This window comes from Diadema antillarum, unplaced genomic scaffold, assembly GCF_040938485.1.
Source record: "Diadema antillarum isolate AM-2024a unplaced genomic scaffold, OU_Dant_1.0 seq00000047_RagTag, whole genome shotgun sequence".
Classification (NCBI taxonomy): Eukaryota; Metazoa; Echinodermata; class Echinoidea; order Diadematoida; family Diadematidae; genus Diadema; species Diadema antillarum.
Window position 1 is genome coordinate 409273 of NW_027271156.1, and position 19310 is coordinate 428582.

The window sequence follows — 19310 nt, forward strand, 5'->3', positions numbered from 1 at the left end:
TCAGTAAGGAGCGATTTGTATAAAGGTGTTTTGCACGATTTCTGATTGTACTGAATTTCAAGGAAGATCAAGTTTGATTGCAAAACATTTACCTCCTTGTTTCATTTATTTCATTTTATTTTACTATTACATATGATTTCCATTCTTGTCAAAGTAATTACATGTATGTACCTTCGGAAAAATACCGAAAATGGTAAGACATTGTGGGGTATCAGCGGAAATGTTGTTATTGTTCCTGTTGTTGTTGTTGTTCGGGTGGGGGGGGGGGGGTGAGTATGTATTCGAATATAAACAAAATAATAAACAGAAAATGAAACTTTACTAGTTCCGCGACTAGGCTCTTCAAATTGTACCATTTTTTAAAATGATAATAACGAAAATAATAATAAAACACATTTATAGGCATATACAAAAATGAAGCAAGCTCATCAAAAGAAGCATCATGGAATTACGATGAAAATGTCAAACCCACATAAAGACAAGATCAAACCGCTTACAATAGGTTCCGTATGTATGATCCACTGACGGTCCAGTGCTTGAAGACGGGGTACTTCCGCTGTACCGGGTCCAATCAAAGTCGTCCCCGTAATATGCCTGCTGCCATCCACAGAGACCGGATTCAAAGTCACAGTCAAATTCTCCGGGATCTGGTTCAAGGCGACATCACATTGGTGCAAAAGTACTAATTATTGGTCTCCGTACTTGAAGATATCCTTTTCGTAGACAATGATAAACATATTTCCGGAAGAGCATATGCTCAGATCTATTCTAATTTACAATTACTCGATGAACGGTGTGTCGTGACCGTGCAATCACAAAATCAACATAAAGTCGCCACTACCGATTTTGTATCAGGACTCAAAATACGTGAGATGGCTCAAATAGTCAATCTACATGTTTTCATATTCTCTCAAAGAGCAAGACTTCATCTACATTACAGTAAGTTTTGGTATCATGACTTGAATAAGAAATTGTGTTTGTAACAGTTATTTTTGGAACACTGTTGTCTTTTTCTGCAGAGTTGTGTGATCAGGTGTGTCCTAGAAAATGTTTTCATAGTTTTCTACGAACACTCTTCACTTCCAACTCTAATACCTTTTAAAAAGATATTTGTTCTGCTTTGAAAGTTAAAGATAATGGTTCTGCTTTTAAAGTTGGTATCAGTCATGGACAAAAAAAAATGTTAATAGAGCATGATTAATTTCATTTTAATCTGATAATCCGGTCATTTTAACTGTGGAAGTTTATCAAAATGACCTTGGGTAATTCCAGTTCCAACTCGGTTTGAATGCAGAAACTGTCCCCGTCAATACATTGATTTGTGTAATGCAATACAAGGTTGACTGGGCCATCATTGGCTATACTGTCAATACAGTGTAAGTGTCACGAAAAGAATTCCTCAAATCCTCAAGGGAAACTATAATGGTTTCTTTAACCCGTTCCACACGGGAACCTGGTGGCCTGCATGTTAAGTCTATGGGCATTTCAGAATTCAGTATGGAACGGATTAACTTAACAAGATACACACATAATTTTCCCTCATCTTAATCACAATGATACATTGGCATTAATCGTTTAGGTAACGCAACATGCTGTGCAGGCTCCTTTCATGGATTATAATTACGAAGTATAGGTAAATATTGGTCGCATGATATACAATATCATTTAACAAATGTGACCCCCCCCCCACCTCCACAGACACACACACACACGCACACACACACGCAAGAGACAATAAGAGTAGTTCACTCTCCTATACGAAATGAGTGCTGAAACTACCAATTTCAAGTGTGCTACAATATCAAGTCTGTCTTCGTACCTTGTGTTGTGTATCCCCCTGCAAAGGTGATGAACAAGGAATTACGTAATGCAGAATAATTAGTACTTGGTATTTAAACTCGCACAGCCACTTGTTGATAATTAATGTCATCTTTACACTGACTGTTAATGGACATGTTCATACAAACAGTAAATGAAAAACAGGTGTATCTTAAATTTGCGTTCCCACACGTCAGTACGCTTTAACATGTTATGATTGTCCGTGGTTACCATCGCTTACAATATTCCATATATGACATGTTCATTCACCAAAACATTAAAATATCTATTAATCTAAAAACTATTAATTAAACTAAAGACACAACATAAAGGCGTCCCCGTGATAGGCGTACATGCTGCAAACATCCTATCATTATCTTTGTAGGAAAGTGTGCAATGATTCACTTAAGATCACTGTGAATTTTAAACTATTTCAAATTGCTTGAAATTAATCAATTTGAGCCATTTTAAAACTGTTTCTAGAAATTGTTTCGAATTAAACAATTTTCCATAGGTAATGACACTACTAAGGATACAACTGCCATTACTTTCTAAGTACATAAAAAAATACCTTATTCTCGCAATTAAAGGGAAAGGATATTAAATATCATAACCCTATACTTTTTCACAGGGGCCCGTATTCTTGTCATTCATACAGTTACAATGATAAGGTTAGCAGGCATATTTTTGCAGGCATGCCGTTTTGCTTGTTTGGGGAGGAGGAGGGGGGAACTGACAAAGATTATTCAACTTGCACATAACAACATGCGTTAAAAATAAACAAAATAATGCATATCCCTCTCAAAACGGACTCGCCACTCGGGATGATGTGCATCGCTTTAAGACACCAAATCTCATTTGAACGTGTTCGAATTTCAAGTAGGTACAATCGAACATAGCTATATACCATTGCTTTCAAGAACAATTTCAAGCAAGTAAATATTGGCTTTTATTTCAGTGTCGTCAGTCTTTATTCTTTGTTTTCATGACTGTGATTTCAATTGTCCTTTGAGATTGAGGGTCAGACATAATGTAATATTTTTCAAGTCGTATAATGTTAAGATTCATCCCAACCTGGACACGAGTTGCTGAAGAGTCCCGAGTATACTCGGGCAGGTGTCTATGGAAATGTAGGAAAATCAAACCGTTATTAAACGGGTTAAGATGTGTGCATTACCTTGTTGGCAGTATCCCTGGGCCATCAGAATGTCATCAAAGGCGATATCGCCAGTGAAGTCACTCCCACGTACACCTTCCATGGTGATGTAAAATGGTAAGTAGTCGTTCTGGATTGTGACCTGTAGAATAATTTCATATATGACAAGATGTTTGAAGCTACTCGACACAGTAAGTAGATAATCAAACGTAGTATTTTTTTTTCTTGACGTACTGCGCCGCATTTTTACTATTATCTTTCTACTTGTAAACTTTAAGTACGTTCCACGTTTTCAACTAATTGTGTTGTTACTCTTCTTTCGAAAGCTCAATGAGTTATAAGGTCTATGAATAAAAAAAATGCAAGTTGTTTGTTTCAAAACCGATTTTCATCAAATAAACTTTACATTCTTCTTAGAATTGTATGCTGTTTGACACTGACTCTTTGACATAATATGAAGACAATGTGGTTTCTAAACTAAGTTAAGCTAAGTATCTCGCAAAAAAAAATAAAAGCTGAATCTTCACCTGAAGCAGTACTACAAGATCCCTTTAAGTTATATGTAGGATAGTTATCTGTGCCCTGAGATGATGGCCACATCGATAATCTTTGTCTAGTTATCCGAAAATTCATTAATTCTTACAGCATTCTATTATCTGTATAAATAAGGCAGATCGAGTATAAGATACGTAAGAAAACACTAAATTGTACTGTATTTTTTGTTCAAAACTGGACTGAATTACCTGTGCTTCATCCCAATAGTTTCCCTGTTCTCCACTGAGAGAGAATATACTGTCTGTAGAATTTGGGAATGTTGTTTCTGACTTGTAGACATTCAGTGAGTTGACAGTGCTACCATACATATGATACCAAAATTTCAGGCACAAGTACGACCCGTAACCATGGAAGGCGGGGCTCCATAGGCGTGCAAAATCCCCATAGCTACGTGGAGAGGAGGTCTCTATGTACACGTAATATCCGTCTGCGTGAAAAAGAACAAAACGTCACCGAAGTCGTTATAGCGAAGTTAAGAATTAAAAAGCACAATGATATCGGAGGGATACCTGACAATGATATCGGAGGGATATTTCCCTATTCTAAAAAGCACTTCATCGAATGAAAACAAGATGTTTGGTTTTCTTTCAATCTGTATTGTATCTGTCTTTGCTAAAGTACACAGCTATTTCAAATTATTTTCCCAGGAAAAACTTGACTGCAAGCTTGGCCTGATATGCGAACGTACTCTGTCTTGCGTTTCTCAAATTGTTATCATTTTTTCACGTACATGTATCCATAGTTTTGTTCTGTTTTGCCTTGTTTTGTATATTCATAACCATTCTGTACATAACTATGTTATACCCCTATTCCACAGAAATTTTCTCTCATCGGTCACTTAGCGGAAGTAGGATTTATTGCTTCCGGCCACCGATCGAAGAATATCGGATCGCAGTCCAATAGATACAACATGTGTTGGTCGACTATCAGGTCAGTGTCAGACATGTCGGGCGGTGATCCGATGGGGCAAGATTGTCCGATTAGGATCACGCGCGACATGATTGACACTCACCTGACAGTCGACCACCCAAGTCAGATTCATTCAGCGTTTATTTTGTTTTTGTTTTTGTTTTTGCTTTTATCTCCTTTATACTACAAGAAGATCGTACTCTTTACAACAGAGCCTTACTTTTTATGACAGATATATTCGAAAGCTCTTGAAAGACTGAAAGATAATTATATTTTTCATTTGATTTCATTGGTTCCTGCATTATATCATTGCTCATACAGATACATACACATATATTGTATACATTGGTGGTGCCATTATACATAAACATTAATTGTTAACAAGGTAAATTTCTTCACTGCCTTTAGAGTACACAGCAATACAGTTTCTTCATTGCCTTTGCAATGTATAACAAAACATATCAGCGATGTAATGAATAACGCAGAAGGACCGGTACAGCTTAAGCATTGCTTGATTTGCATGCAACCCTCGTACATGATACATAACATATAGGAAAATAGGGGGAGGGTGACTTGCATAGAGATAGGATAGAAGAAAGGAGAGAGGAGAGGTCTGTCTGCTTTCGCTAATACACAAAGTTAGATCACCTGGATCACTGAATAGTAAACCATGGCAAAGTATTTTCTCACCGAGGTACAGGTGAACCGTTACAGGTTATGGTCGGCTACGTAACATTACGTAATAAATTCAGAACGGCGATTTGTCCACGAGGGAATTTCATATACAATACAATTACAAAATATATTAGATGGCTTCTACAAATACTGAGTGATGATTGGTCATAATACAATTATTACGTGAATAATGCAGCGGGGATCGAAGTCGTTCTATTGCGGTCTAGGGGGAATAAAGTCAGGCAAAATAATTTCACAACTTTACTTTCTCCCAACAGGACTAATTGAAGAGTTTGTTTGCAAAAACCGATAAGTCCATTTTTGAAGATTTTGAAGTACGGTCTCTGTAATAAAGTACAAAATAATACCTTTTAAATGATATATTGGTCACTACATATAAAGGTACATTTTTGAAGTTATGGTCAAAAGAAGCACAAATTTTCTTATGATTCTCTTTATTTTTCTTGACCTTTAATCGCAAATATCTCCATTTGGCAAATATGGACTTATCGGTTTTTGCAAACAAACCCTTCAATTGATCAATTATGTATATTTTCAAAGGACATAAAGATAAGAGCTATAGCCTTCTCTATTGTTGTAATATTATACTTGGCAGCTTCTTTGGAGTCATATTTTCTCTTTGAGATATCTCCTCAGTTCCACCGAGCTTAAGAAAACTTATAATCTTTCAGGGAAAATGTAACTCACGAGCTGATGTCTAGTGTCATACAATACACCTCTTGATAAGTGATATTTCTATTGTATCGCTCACTTTATAACGTCATTAAGTGCAATCCCCTTCACATAACAGGAAAAAAAAAATATGAAGGAATTAGTTGTATGTAAGTGCTTACAGCCGGTGGTATGGTCACCAGATGGTCCGGTGTTTGACGACCCAGTACTTCCGCTGTGGTGGCTCCAGTCAAAGTCATCGCCGTAAGCCTGCTGCCATCCACAGAGACCGTAGTCAAAGTTACAAATAAAAGACTGGTCACCTGGTTCAGGATGAAATTGATTTTTTTTTTAAAGGAAAAACTTGAGTACGAAAAGCTAGTTGGTGTCCGCATTGAAGATACCGTTGTAGCATCTATTTAAAGCGATATGCTCAGAATTCGCTCGCTCAACTGTTTCTCGTAAGTACTTATTATGTTGCATGTCACGTTGCATTACCTACCAAAAACTTGCAGCAGTATCCGCGTTTATTCATATACGGATTGCATCTCATGTCTCGTCAATGAAGCCCAAAAGAAAATGAAAAAAAAAAACATTCCTGTGAAATAATGCGACAGAGCTAAGTTGCAAATCTAGATTACCTTTCTTAGTTAGGTGTATTCGTTTATCTTGGGGGAGTCCGAGTGGGGGTCGGAAGATTCTTTCCCTCAGAAGCTAAAGTTACACTGTATTGGGTCCGTTTCTCCCATTCACTGAATCAACCACAGCTACAACAAAGTTCTTAAAACCTAAATCCAAGGGCAAGATACCTGTGCAAGTTTATTCACTGGAGATGACAAACAGACCTTATGATGGTCAGGTCTTTCCATGAAATTCTGAGGTAAAAACACTTTTGATTTTCGGGTGTGATATTTGCATGTGGTAGGAGGTACTTGTGATCTCTACGGAGAAAATTTATTGAAGAAACGAATGCTGCCGTAATAATATTGCATAAATTAATTTCGAAAGCTCATACTCTTGTTTCGTCGTAACTAGTCATCAACTTTGGAGACGTACTCGACCCTTATTAAACCGAATAAATATTATCGAACATCAAGCCAAAAGATGGTGTTAAGTATCAAAGTACTTTCAAGAATTTATTTTTATTAATGTAGGACTCAAATCAATGTTCGGGAAATCATGGACAAGAGGGATGTTACAGTACGTTGTCAAACGTTGTTGTACGCTCACGATCTTATTGATGCTCAAAGTAAAGGGAACTTTGAGCAATTTACTCCTCAGCAATTGAATTATCTTACCTCGTGTGGTCTGATACCAACTGCTCGTTGAATAATCTGCGAAAAGAATGAAAATCAAATAAATTTGATCCTGAGACGATCTCCACCATGCATTTCATAATAGGGCAATGAAGTTATTACCAATTTAGCACGCGATACCTTCCTTAGTAGTGTCTCTGAAACACTAATAGTGTTTCCATTTTCTTGTGTTTCCAGTCAATTGCGAGTAAAAATTATTGATATGACAGCTGCAAAAACTTCAGATTACATGACAGCAAGGGGAATTAGCAACGGAGAACATTTTATCATAAAGTGTAGAAAGGTGTGTATTTTTTTTTTACATTGATATACATACACTGTATTTGTGTGCATATAATGTATACATATTTCATGTGTATATAATTGAAAAATAATGATAATGCTTTTTAAAGTATATTCACAAATATAACACTGAGTGAAGAGGGTTAGAATTTCAAATAATATATTTCTCTACCAATCAATTAACTTACCCCTTGTACCCTGATACCAACTGTTAGTTGAATAGTCTATGAAATGAGAAAGAGAAACTGTAACTTCAAACCCGAGAAGCTTTTGATAACGCTGTATGTAAAAACATATCAATGTACAAATATACATATCTTTACCATTATAAAATGATTTACATAGCCTCTTCCATGAAGATTGATCGTAAGATTGATCTTTCAATAGACAAGATTCAAGAAAGTTACTCTTCGATGAGATACGCCTAATACACTGAATGTAAGATCCATCATTACTCTCAATGAGATAGGCTCTACGTTTCTTGAGTTTTTGATAATCAAATATGTAGGGCACATGATCAACATGATCGCTGCATAGAACATGAGTAACAAATGAAATCAAAAGAAAGAATAAAAACACGCACAACAACGGAAATATCGTCACACCCACAGGAGCGATTAAACCATTTCGAATCAATGTTAACATTTGAGAGCTAGTTATAAACCTCAAGCTAGAAGTTTGGGTGGTGGAAAATGAAATAAAATTATATTTAATATTATTCGCCTATATGAAATTGAAACCTACCGCAAGAGTGCTCATCGCTGCCATCGCTACATTCGGGGTATCCGTTGCATTTATAATGATAGGGCACACAGTTCCCATCGTAACACAGAAAATCCCAGCTACTGCAGTTATGATATCCTGAAAAAAAAGACGTCATACAAACTTTACAGTATGTGACCCTGCACCACGAAACCAACAAAAAGTCGCTCGGCATTGATTTTTAGTTAAGAGCAGATCCTGCGAGTTCAAATTCTTAAGCTTTAAAATGATGTATGATGTATGACTCTGCTAACCTAGCCGAACATGAGAAAGATAGCACACACTCTGGAAAAATTAGTGAACTGAGAAAAGGGGCTCTGAAGTACAGGGTCTATTCAAGCGCTTAATCTTTGCCAAGCTGGGCTAGCTGTGCGATGAATGGAAAAAAAAAATCCCAGGATGTCAACCACTGGAGCAACAACAATTAAGGGATTATAAGATTAAGCTGAAATTATGCATGCTTTATTAACACATTGTGTAAATAATGAATATTAACTTTCAAAGCTGTAGCATCATTCTTTTCAAAGTTATTTGAGTTGAAAGTGAAGATTATGGACAGGGTCTGTAAGACATGAAAAAGAGGACTCTTATGAGAAACACCTAGTCACGGTATTCCTCAAAAACGTGTTCGAGAAAAACTGCTAAAAACACAAGTTCCTATTCGTTTTATGATCCCAACTTTTAACATAATGTAGAAGACCTGCTCTTTGTAAAACTCAACGATGGCTCGAGTGACCCATTTCACCTGTTTTCAGTCCTAACACAAATCAGTGCGTGCGATTTTTTTTTTTGTGCTGCATGGTCACATAATAAACACTCCTCCCTTCATGGCTACAAAAATACTCCTGTGATGGCTTGTCATATTCCCAGCTTGCGCAGATCACTATGAGTTATTATCATAGATTTGAACACATTCAAGGGAATTTCATTAATTTCAGATAACCTTGTAACCTTACTCTTTATTCAAAGGATGAAGATGTAATATTAAGTTCATCATCTCTAAGTGACACAAAGTTAGTATCAAATGTGAGGTTTTGTACTGACATACCAAGGGTGCACAGCACGAACTAGACACCTATGACTCATAACAGCTCGTGAGTCATCCAGCCCACAAAACATGTTGCCCGCAAGTGAAACAGCTCACGATGTCGAGTTATACAGCCCACGAGCTTGGCATTATTGTAAGGGACAAGGTCCACGAGTTCGACATCAAGTTAAACAGCTCCACGAGCTTAACGGTCCACGAGCTTGTCTATAATAGCTGGGACCTGTTCCACTTTATAAGAGTGTAGCTCTTGGGCTTGTTTCACTTGGTATCTAGCTCGCGGGCTGTACGACTCGTGGGCTAATTGACTCGTGGGTTATAATTAATTGACCTCTTTTCAATGTCTAGCTTGCGGGCCTTATGACCCGTGAGTGTCCAGCTCGTAGGATGACCCCTTATCATGAATCCGTTGAAAATATCGTGAAGGTCATGAAACGTCACTGCGCAACATCACAACTTATCCCCTTCCCTACGAGGTGATGGGATCACCGCAGTCTTTGCATGGTGTATGCATTGCCAATGAGTTACAGTACTATACGACTCAACAACCAAGATGTATGAATACTAGTAGTCACTATCTTCTTTATAGGACTTCAATCTTAAAAGGGATAATGTACCTCATATTTATGTGGTTTCAGTAAATGCAACAATATAATAAGAATACCAAGTTGAGTTTTAGTAAGACTGAACAATCCGTTCAACATATTATTTTCATTTTTTGATACTGAAAAGGGAATTAGCTCACTTCTTACAGAGGATGAGGGGAGTAAATGCCTTCAATAATATCAATGGCTGTAATGATATCAATGGAAGCAATGTAAACATTCTATAAAAAAAAAGGCAACTTGTGGAATTCCCTCCAAATTTTCTTTCTATTGGTGTCCTTCTGTGACGTCACCAACTCTGACAGTTTTATTTTTTACGTTATTATCATCAATCTAAATTCAATACTTTTTCAGCCATACTGGTACCGAAACTTTAAAGATTCATGACGTCAGCATCGATGGCCAATTTTCCTAAATCTTCTGTGCTATATTCTTATTGTTGTATTCATTCATAAAACATAATATTATAATACTTGTAATATATCTCCCTTTAGATTAAAAAAAGAAGGGTTTTTTGTGCTATGATTTTGATCATACTCACTGAAACCATCTTCATTCACAATCTGTATGGAAACAAATACCGAGGCGTTAATTCTCTATACGTGTAATCATCAAAGTGCTATGTTTTTTTTTTTCAATCTTTTTTTTTTATTATTATTATTTTTTTTGGGGGGGGGGGTCAGAACATGGCTAGCACAGACAGGAAATTGCACTGTGGTTCATCTTGATGAAATTGTGTTACCTGGTGTAGACTGATGCCACGTATTAGTTGAGAAATCTAGTCGATGAAAAAAAAACACCTGATTCAAGTTTTTTTCAGATATGTTATTCATTGATAACGAAATGTTTATAAACAAGAAAAGTTAAAACAGAAATCCTCACAGTTTACTATACCGTTAACGCTTTGCCAAAACAAATTGAGGGACTATTCAAAATCATTATATCAGTCCTACAGCTATTTGCTCAGTGTTCGTTGGCACCTTACCCCCCCCCCCAAAAAAAAAAAAAAAATAACTATAAATCATTTCTATAATCAATGCATGGACAAGATGCACGCACTTACATGTTAAGAACCTTTAGTGTATATGATCCTATACAAACTTGACATTCCTCATATTCTCAAAACAAATATGTCTATGAAAGAGAGATTGTGGTTTACTAAGGGTGTACTTACTACAGTGGTCTTCATCACTGTTATCCGAACAATCGACAATCCCATCACATTCCCATTTGCCCGGGATATACCGTTGTTACATTGTAATTCTCCTGAACCACATCCTATAATATGTAACAAAACATTGCGAGTACAAGCCGTGCTTATTTCACTCGCAGAGAAGAAACTGCCATAGTCTAAATTTCCATCTCTTAACACATTCCAGTGAGAACAGTCACCTATTGATTGCAACTATTTGCCCCCCCCCCCCCCCCCCCTGTGTATAGAGTTATTCGTTTTGATGATTTTATTTTTTTTCTTTGGGTTCCTTTTTAGGGTTTCACAATCAACAATCAAGATTTTCATGGAACACCTCTATTTTATCCTCTTGGTGGGTTTTTTAGACCCAAAATATGAAAATGTGGGAATAGAGATCCTTTATATATTTTTACCTCGTACTAACCACGTGATGTTTTGCTGTATATGTTCTGTTAATATGAATCGCATACTGAAATGTTAACAAAATGATACATTGACTTTTTTCCATGTTGTGATGAAAAAGAAAATGAAATGATGGCTTTGACATTGAACAAATATTCAGTAATCATAACATAGCACAACTTTTCATTTATCAATGGATATGTTATGCAGTACAGTATTATACTCTGATTAAAGTATGACGATTTTGCACCTACTGCTTGAGCACATACATTGTAAACAGGGATAGTAAGGTTTTGATGCAAATTAAGAACAAAATTCTTGTCTCTTTTTTTTCTGGAATTATAATGTAATGGTTTCTACGTGGTTTATCTCCCAGTTATTTCTGAATAGGGGTTGTAGTTATCTATCATTTTCCGCACTATATATATCCTTCTGGCAGTCGTTTTAACCTCGACGACTAAAATGAAGTTTTTCTTACGAATGTTCCTCTTGCATTGTTTTCACGGGTGTACTATATACGTATATAATACATTTTCATTTACCTTGTTGGCAGGATCCCTGGGAGAGCACAATGTCATCTATGGCGAGATCACCCGTGAAGCTACCCAATCCATAAGCTTCCATGGTTATATAAAATGGTTGGGTGTAATCGTCGATGGTGATCTGGATGATAGAGAAAAAAAAATGCATTATGTCGCATACATTTTTTTTCTCATTACATTGTGGTGTAATCATAACTTGGCCATGATATCGCACACTTAATACAATGGGTGTGACTTCATGCCTTACTGTTAAATCCATTCAACCTCCAAAGAACTACCTCTGTCACTCTCAAGGAAATATTTGATTTTTTATAGAGTATGTCAACTGCAGTTACTGGCAAATGATGTTTATAGAATAATTTGATATCTAAATTGTTCCCCCTCTCTCTGTGTGTTACTATCATTTGAGGAATGCGATTGTGCTGTCATAGACACTTGATACTACATTTTCTTTTATACATGCATCCATTATCAGAGATTATTCAGTCTTGAGAAATATAATCATGTCATAACTCACCTGTGCATCATACCATGCGTTGCCGAATTCTCCCATTAGTGCGTAGAACGCGTTATCTCCGCTCGTTGTAGTTGTTGCTGACTTGTATACAAACAGTGAACTGATTGTGCTACCGTACTTATGATACCAAAATGTCAGGCACTGAGGCCCGTGACGATACTGGGCGGGGCTCCTTAAGCGTGCGACTTGCCATGTAAAATGTGGAGAAGATGTCTCGATGTTCATGTAATATCCGTCTGGTAGGAAAAGTAAATGTAACCAAGAATAACTACACAAACAAAAGAAGTGAGAACAAAATACACGGGTACAGTCCATTGTTGCAAAGGTTCGTTAATCCAATTAGAATTAGATGAAATACATTTTTCCCAAGGATGGTTAAGCAGAAGTTTTGTTCAACGAAAGTTTAGTAGGGCTCATTTATTTTGAAGGTTTCGTTAATCCGGAAAGGATCAAAAGTTCGTTATTCCGTAAACGAAAAAGGAAAAGGCACCACAGTTGTTTTTTTTAGGAGTCACCTAGTCTTTGATTTCGATTAACAAAACGTCGGAAAGCAAACTTTATTTCACACTCGAATTAAAGCATAGATAGGCCTACCTTTAAAAGAAAAAAGAACATTATCTCATTTTGAAATTAATGAACCTTAGGAATAACGCACCGTATTACAGATTAACGAACCTGCTTTGGTGGGAATGACGGCACATACAATGTTGAATGTACTTATATAATGGAACCCTATTTTATTTTCGGATTTATGAACATGTACATATAGACAATTGTTGTGTTTTGGATTAACGTACCTTCAGAACGATGAATTTTTTTTTTTCATTTTGTGACTTAATGAACCTTCGGGTTAGTGAACTTTTAGAATAGCGTCACAAACGTTCGGATTGATAAACTGTTTCTTAATTTCGTATTTAACAACCTCTGGGTAGAGAAAATTTGCGTGTTTCTGATAAACAAACCTTGACCCAGATTGACACACCTTCGAAATTACGAGTATAGACTGGGAATACACTTCAGAAACATTTAAAAACATTTATTGTGAAGAAACACGAGTACCTTAGGGATTTGTATTAGAGGCCAATAGAAGCTTTCCATTATTTGTTCCCCTTTTACATTGAAATTACGTCGTCACAGTGCAATGAAGAGACAAAAGGGAGAAAAGTTAATGACGCAGCTGCCAGGGTTCTTCAAAAAGCTGAACTCCCCCTCCCCCCCCCCCCCTCAAAAAAAGGATAAATAAATAAAAATAATGATATCTTACAGCCGGTTGTATGGTCCCCGCTTGGTCCGGTGCTTGAGGACAGGATACTGCCATTATTACGTGTCCAGTCAAAGTCATCATCGGATACTTGTACCCAGCCACAGAGACCGGATTCAAAATCACAGTCAATGCCGGTGGCCCCTGGGAGACAGCATCGTAGTGCAATTAGGATTTACCAGTTGTCCTAGAGTTAATATTTACGGTTCATTCGAAATCAACATGATGTATGCGTGGCATGTGCTGTTTCCTGCAAATCGTATATGAATCCTCTTATTCCCGCTATCATACAGGCCTAAATATGTCGTAGGTGATTTGTTACGTTTTCTCTAAACTTCGAGCTATCGAAGTTATGTACACTAGGGAAGGAATTTACACGTAGAGATTATACTTTGTGCACGTCACATGCCCAGCCCACAAATTACCAAAAGTGATATTTTACACAATCATACATTCCAAGCTTGTCTTTTACGTGGGCCTGTCTCCTCCAATAGCACAATCATTTTGAACTTATAGTGTCACATTTATATGTATATATCTAGTATTGTTGTATTCGTTGTATTTTCTCTTGTACTTGTATCAACAACATGTGCTATTGGAAATAAAATCTCATTTGAAACTTAAAACTTCGAATTTCAGAATTTGATTGCAGCAAACAATAAAGAGGTCATTGGGATGTTCAATCAAAAATATATTGCGGGGTAAAGCCCAACAATGCTCCGTGAAATGGAAACAAAATTGTTGCATTAGTTGCGTTGTTTGTTGCTTCAGAAATAAAGCTTGATGTGTTGTATGCGTAAGATGATTTGGCGTATAACCCCCCGTAAACCAATTTAAAACCAAAGTACGATTAGATCATAAAAGATCACCAAATGACTTTATGTCACACGTGGAAGGAATTGAACATCATCGAAATGAAATTGAAGCGCAATGCCAGTGAAATCACGCCTTTTTTTACATTTCAAAATACACTATCAGTAGCAACCACAAAACCCACTATTTGAGGCCATGATATCATTTCCACGCGAGTTTCTTAGTTTATCATGGTGCACACCCAAATTTCACTAAATTTAATCTACACCTAAAATAAAAAGAAAAAAAAAACGATTTTCCATTCAAATTGTTGTTAAGTTCTAATGACCCCCAAAAAATGTTATTCTTTGAAAGGGGAAGGGTTTTAAAGGAGACCTCCAGATATTTTTTAAGTTTTTTTTACATTTGAACGACTATAAGTCAGTTATGCTGAGTACAGAGTTTCAAAATTTATAGTGATTGGGTGAAAGAATTATGTTTTCAAAATTTACAACAAATTGGGATGAACAAGGATGATGACATGGCAGCCTCACCATAAGAATGCATGAGTTGGGGCTCAAGGAAGCAGAACAAAAGAAGAAGGCATGCATAGATTATACACAGGTGAATTTGCAAGCTAGCAGTATTGTAATGGGAATTACACTGTTACATTTCTGAAATATGTGAGGCTCCTATGCCATCATCATTGTTCAGTGCAATTTGTTTAAGGTTTTTCAAAGTATTGTTTCTCTGCAAAAGGACCACAATAAATTCCACAAATGTATACATGGAATTGTCGATTTATATACTACATGATGTGAAATTATGAAAATCGTCTAGAATGCCCCTTTAAAAGCTCAATATTGTCTGAATAACACTGGTACTTAAGCACTTTTGCAAAGAAAAGTGGAGATAAAAGTAAATTTCCCAGTGGACAGATGTGATATCACACACATACACACACATAAAACTCAACCACCTTAAAAATTAAGACGTAAACAGGTTAGCAATGAGTCAACAATACATTACGCTGAGAATATCTTTGTTGTATTCGACCATCGTCGAATAGAAAAAAATGATTGAATAGTGCGCTTGTTTTTGCTATGGGCTACAACGTATTACTGACACATAACATGGACAAATGAGATCTATTAGTTGGAGAAAAAAAAAACATAATTTGGGGAAAAAATTATGTCATCATGTATTTTAACAATTCAGCTGAGAAAGGTTTCAGAGATTTTGCACTTGCAAGGTGTGACATATTCCCATACTGCGACATCTTCCTCGGTTTGATACATTATACCAGCTATAAGTGTAAGAAAACATGATGAAAATAATGAAGACGATTTTTGACCCCATTGTTTCATCAGCAAATTACGTATTAAAGTGCTATAATATAGAGTTTTTATTCTATAATGCATTCTTCTTTATCAGTTTATAGCGCCTCATTTGCAACAATCAAAACAGCCATCACACTCCAGTACGGCAACGTACAACTGACTTCGTGTAGATAGGAAAACAAAGGAAGATTAACAGATTTCTATATTCGACATTCCAAACTTTCCTAAATTTAGTGAAAACACATAATTATACACACAAACACATACACACACACACACAAACAGACAACTGTTTTATCAAAGCCATTGCCGAACAACCTAATAATTATGGAAAAGATAAAGATACATTTTTTTAGGGTTAATTGAAGGATTTAGGTGCACTTACAGCATTGGGCAACTGTCATTAGGAGCAGGAGTGCAGTCAAAGCCGTGGTCATGGTGCTGATTCTCGGATGCCGAGTGGTGCTGGCAAGTCAAGTTTCCGATACGGTAAAAAACCCAGCTTGGAATGCAGGACAAAACCCTCCACATAATATTATAGACAGTCGATTTATCATAATCTATAATTTTGTCGTAAGCTCTTTAGGACATGATTCTACCTTTCCCGTTGAAAGCTATTGATTAAATTTGAAGGTTACGAGTGTCTATGAATTATATTAATATTGATTCATTTTAAGAACATGGTATTACCTGTTCTGCTTTATTCACACATTATGTATTAATCATCAAAGAACTTCAAAGGACAAACATGTGTGTTGAGCAGGTGCAGTGTCGTTTATCTTTTACAACAGTATTAACTTTGTCTTGTTGAGCCAAAAATTGAGATCGATAATTTTTCTATCGAGTCGTTCTACAAATCAGTGTTGTGTTTCAGAGCACCTTCAAACAACAACCAAGCAATTCGTGTTATTCCTTTATGACTGCCATCTTCTATGCTCATTTTACAAGCCATATGTCTTTTTTTTTTCTTTGATCGGTAAAACGTCCTTAATTATTGCCTAAAGTGTATTGATCTGTCAACTAACGCCAGACTAGAAATCAATACAAATCATTGAATACAAGAGGAAACTGTATGTTTGTCTCCTCAGGTCAATTATGTCGAATGATTTACACTAATAATCTACATGCTTTGTAATTATGCAGCTCTTATGAATGTAAACACAGCTGTGAACGTCCCAGAGGTGACACACGTAATTTGCTTCTAAAATTTGTATTTGTCACTCGAGAAGTCGCATACTTATCATTGTGTATTAACTTTACCCTATTTTACCCTTCATCATAATTATTCACTCTTTGTTCTTTTGCCACCATCGTAGAGAACTGACTCTGAAATATTAACAACTGCATTATGAACATACCTTAAGTAGGCCAAAACATAATTACTTTGTGATGGGCGGACGGAACACACATTTTTTATTCATTGCACATTTCACTGTCTTATTTTTTATAACAACAGAAATGACTCGCCCCTCTTTTGTGTGTGTGTGTGTGTGTGTCTTGTGAATGTGACCCTGCATCACAAAACAAACAAAAAGTCACCAGATATGAAATTTGAGTTAAGAGCATATTCTGAAAGAGGAGACTTTAAGCTTTAAAATGATGTATAACTCACATCAAATGGACTCTCCTAACCTATCTAAATATTGGAAAGAAAGCACACACTCAGGAAAAGTGTGAACTGAGAAAAGAAGTACAGTGTCTATTCAAGCGCTTAATCTTTACCAAGTCGTGGTGGCTGTGCAATGAATGGGACAAAAAACCGGATGCAAACCATCAGAGTAACAACAATGAAGAGATTATCAGATTAAACTGAAATTGAGCCTGCTTTTAATATTCACACATTCGGTCCTTAATCAATGCCAATTTCAAGGCAGTAGCATCATCCTTTCAAAAGTCATTGGAGTTGAAAGTGAAGAGTGTGTACAAGGTTTTTAAGAAATGAAAAGGGGACTCTAAAGACACGCATAATCACACTATTCTGCCAAAAAAAAAATGATCAAGATAAGCTGCTAAAAACACACTTTCCTGCATGTTTAATGATCCCAAATTATGGCATAATTTAGAAGAAGACTTGCTCTTTCGGAAAATATGAAACAGTCATTGTCGGCTTGGATGACCCATTTCACCTATTTTCAGTCCTCACACAGAATCAGTGTGTGCGACTTTTCGTTTGTTTTGGATGCACGGTCACAAATGCTCTCACCGACTCCACACAGGCGATTTCGTGAAAAGCGAAATTGAACTTTGCACAATCCTTGTCAAAAACTTTCAATGCTTGTTTGTAAAATATTTTCTGCATAAATAAAGGAGGTTATGGCCTGGGCCAAGGAAAAATATCATTATTTTGCTCTCTACCTCTATTTCTGTCGGTCTCTACCTCTCTCGACCAATATATGGATGTATATATATATATATATATATACATATATGTGACCGTGCACCTCAAAACGAACCTAAAGTCGCACACACTGATTTTGCGTGAGGACTGAAAATAAGTGAAATGGGTCAACCTAGCCTAACTTGACTTTTTCATATTTTCGGAAAGAGCGGGTCTTCTTTTACATTATGCTAAAATTTGGTATCATACAACGGGCAGGAAAGTGTGTTTTTAGCAGTTTATCTCGAACATTTTTGGTAGAATAGTGTGATTAGGTGTGTCTTTAGAATCCCTTTTTCATTTCTGAAAAACCTTGTCCACACTCTTCACTTTCAACTCTAATAACTTTTGAAAGGATAGTGCTACTGCTTTGAAAGTTGGCATTAATTATGGACAGAATGTGTTAGTGAGGCATGTTTAATTTCAGTTTAATTTGATAATCCCTTCATTGTTGTTACTCTGGTGGTTTACTTCCTGTTTTTTGTCCCATTCATCGCACAGCCAGCACGGTTTGGTAAAGATTAAGCGCTTGAATAGACACTGTACTTCAGAGCCTCTTTTCTCAGTTCACACTTTCCTGAGTTTGTGCTTTCTTTCCAATATTCAGATAGGTTAGGAGGGTCCGTTTGATTTGAGTTATACATCATTTTAAAGCTTAAAATCAGCTCTTTCAGAATATGGTCTAAACTAAAAATTCATGCCTGGCGACTTTTTGTTTGTTTTGAGGTGCAGAGTCACATATATATATATATATTATATATATACATATATTATATATATCTCTCTCTGTTTTGCCATGGACGTCACTGCCCGTTGGCGATCACTGATGCAGTATCTTTCCACCATCTCCCTCTATCGTCGCACGAATGCAGCAATGTAGATCCTCTCTCGCCGACTAATCCAGCCATTGCAGAAAGGAAAGTGAGTCGCTGTCGTCCACGTGATCTCTTCCCATTCACAAATCCAGACAGGACTAGATGTTCAGTTTGCCTCTTCCTCACGACATGGCCCAAAAAACTGCATCTGGCGTTTCCTGATGGTCGAGAGCAGCTCACGTTCAGCCGACACCATTTCTAGAACTTCTGTGTTTGA

At 36.6% G+C, this 19310-nt stretch overlaps 1 protein-coding gene across 12 annotated transcripts in view; it reads right to left on the minus strand.

Moving 5' to 3' along the window:
- The window catches only part of LOC139725492 (MAM and LDL-receptor class A domain-containing protein 2-like), a 197655-nt gene that overhangs the window by 76045 nt on the left and 102300 nt on the right, over positions 1 to 19310 (minus strand). For 11 of the 12 annotated variants that reach the window (XM_071636574.1, XM_071636577.1, XM_071636569.1 and 8 more), the window contains 2 exons: positions 1820 to 1837; positions 498 to 647 (listed from right to left, as the gene is read on the minus strand). The exons of the other annotated variant lie outside the window; for it this stretch is intronic. In XM_071636574.1, coding sequence (XP_071492675.1) covers positions 498 to 647; positions 1820 to 1837 — 168 coding nt within the window. The remainder of the gene's footprint in view (positions 1 to 497; positions 648 to 1819; positions 1838 to 19310) is intronic. 12 annotated transcript variants of the gene reach the window in all.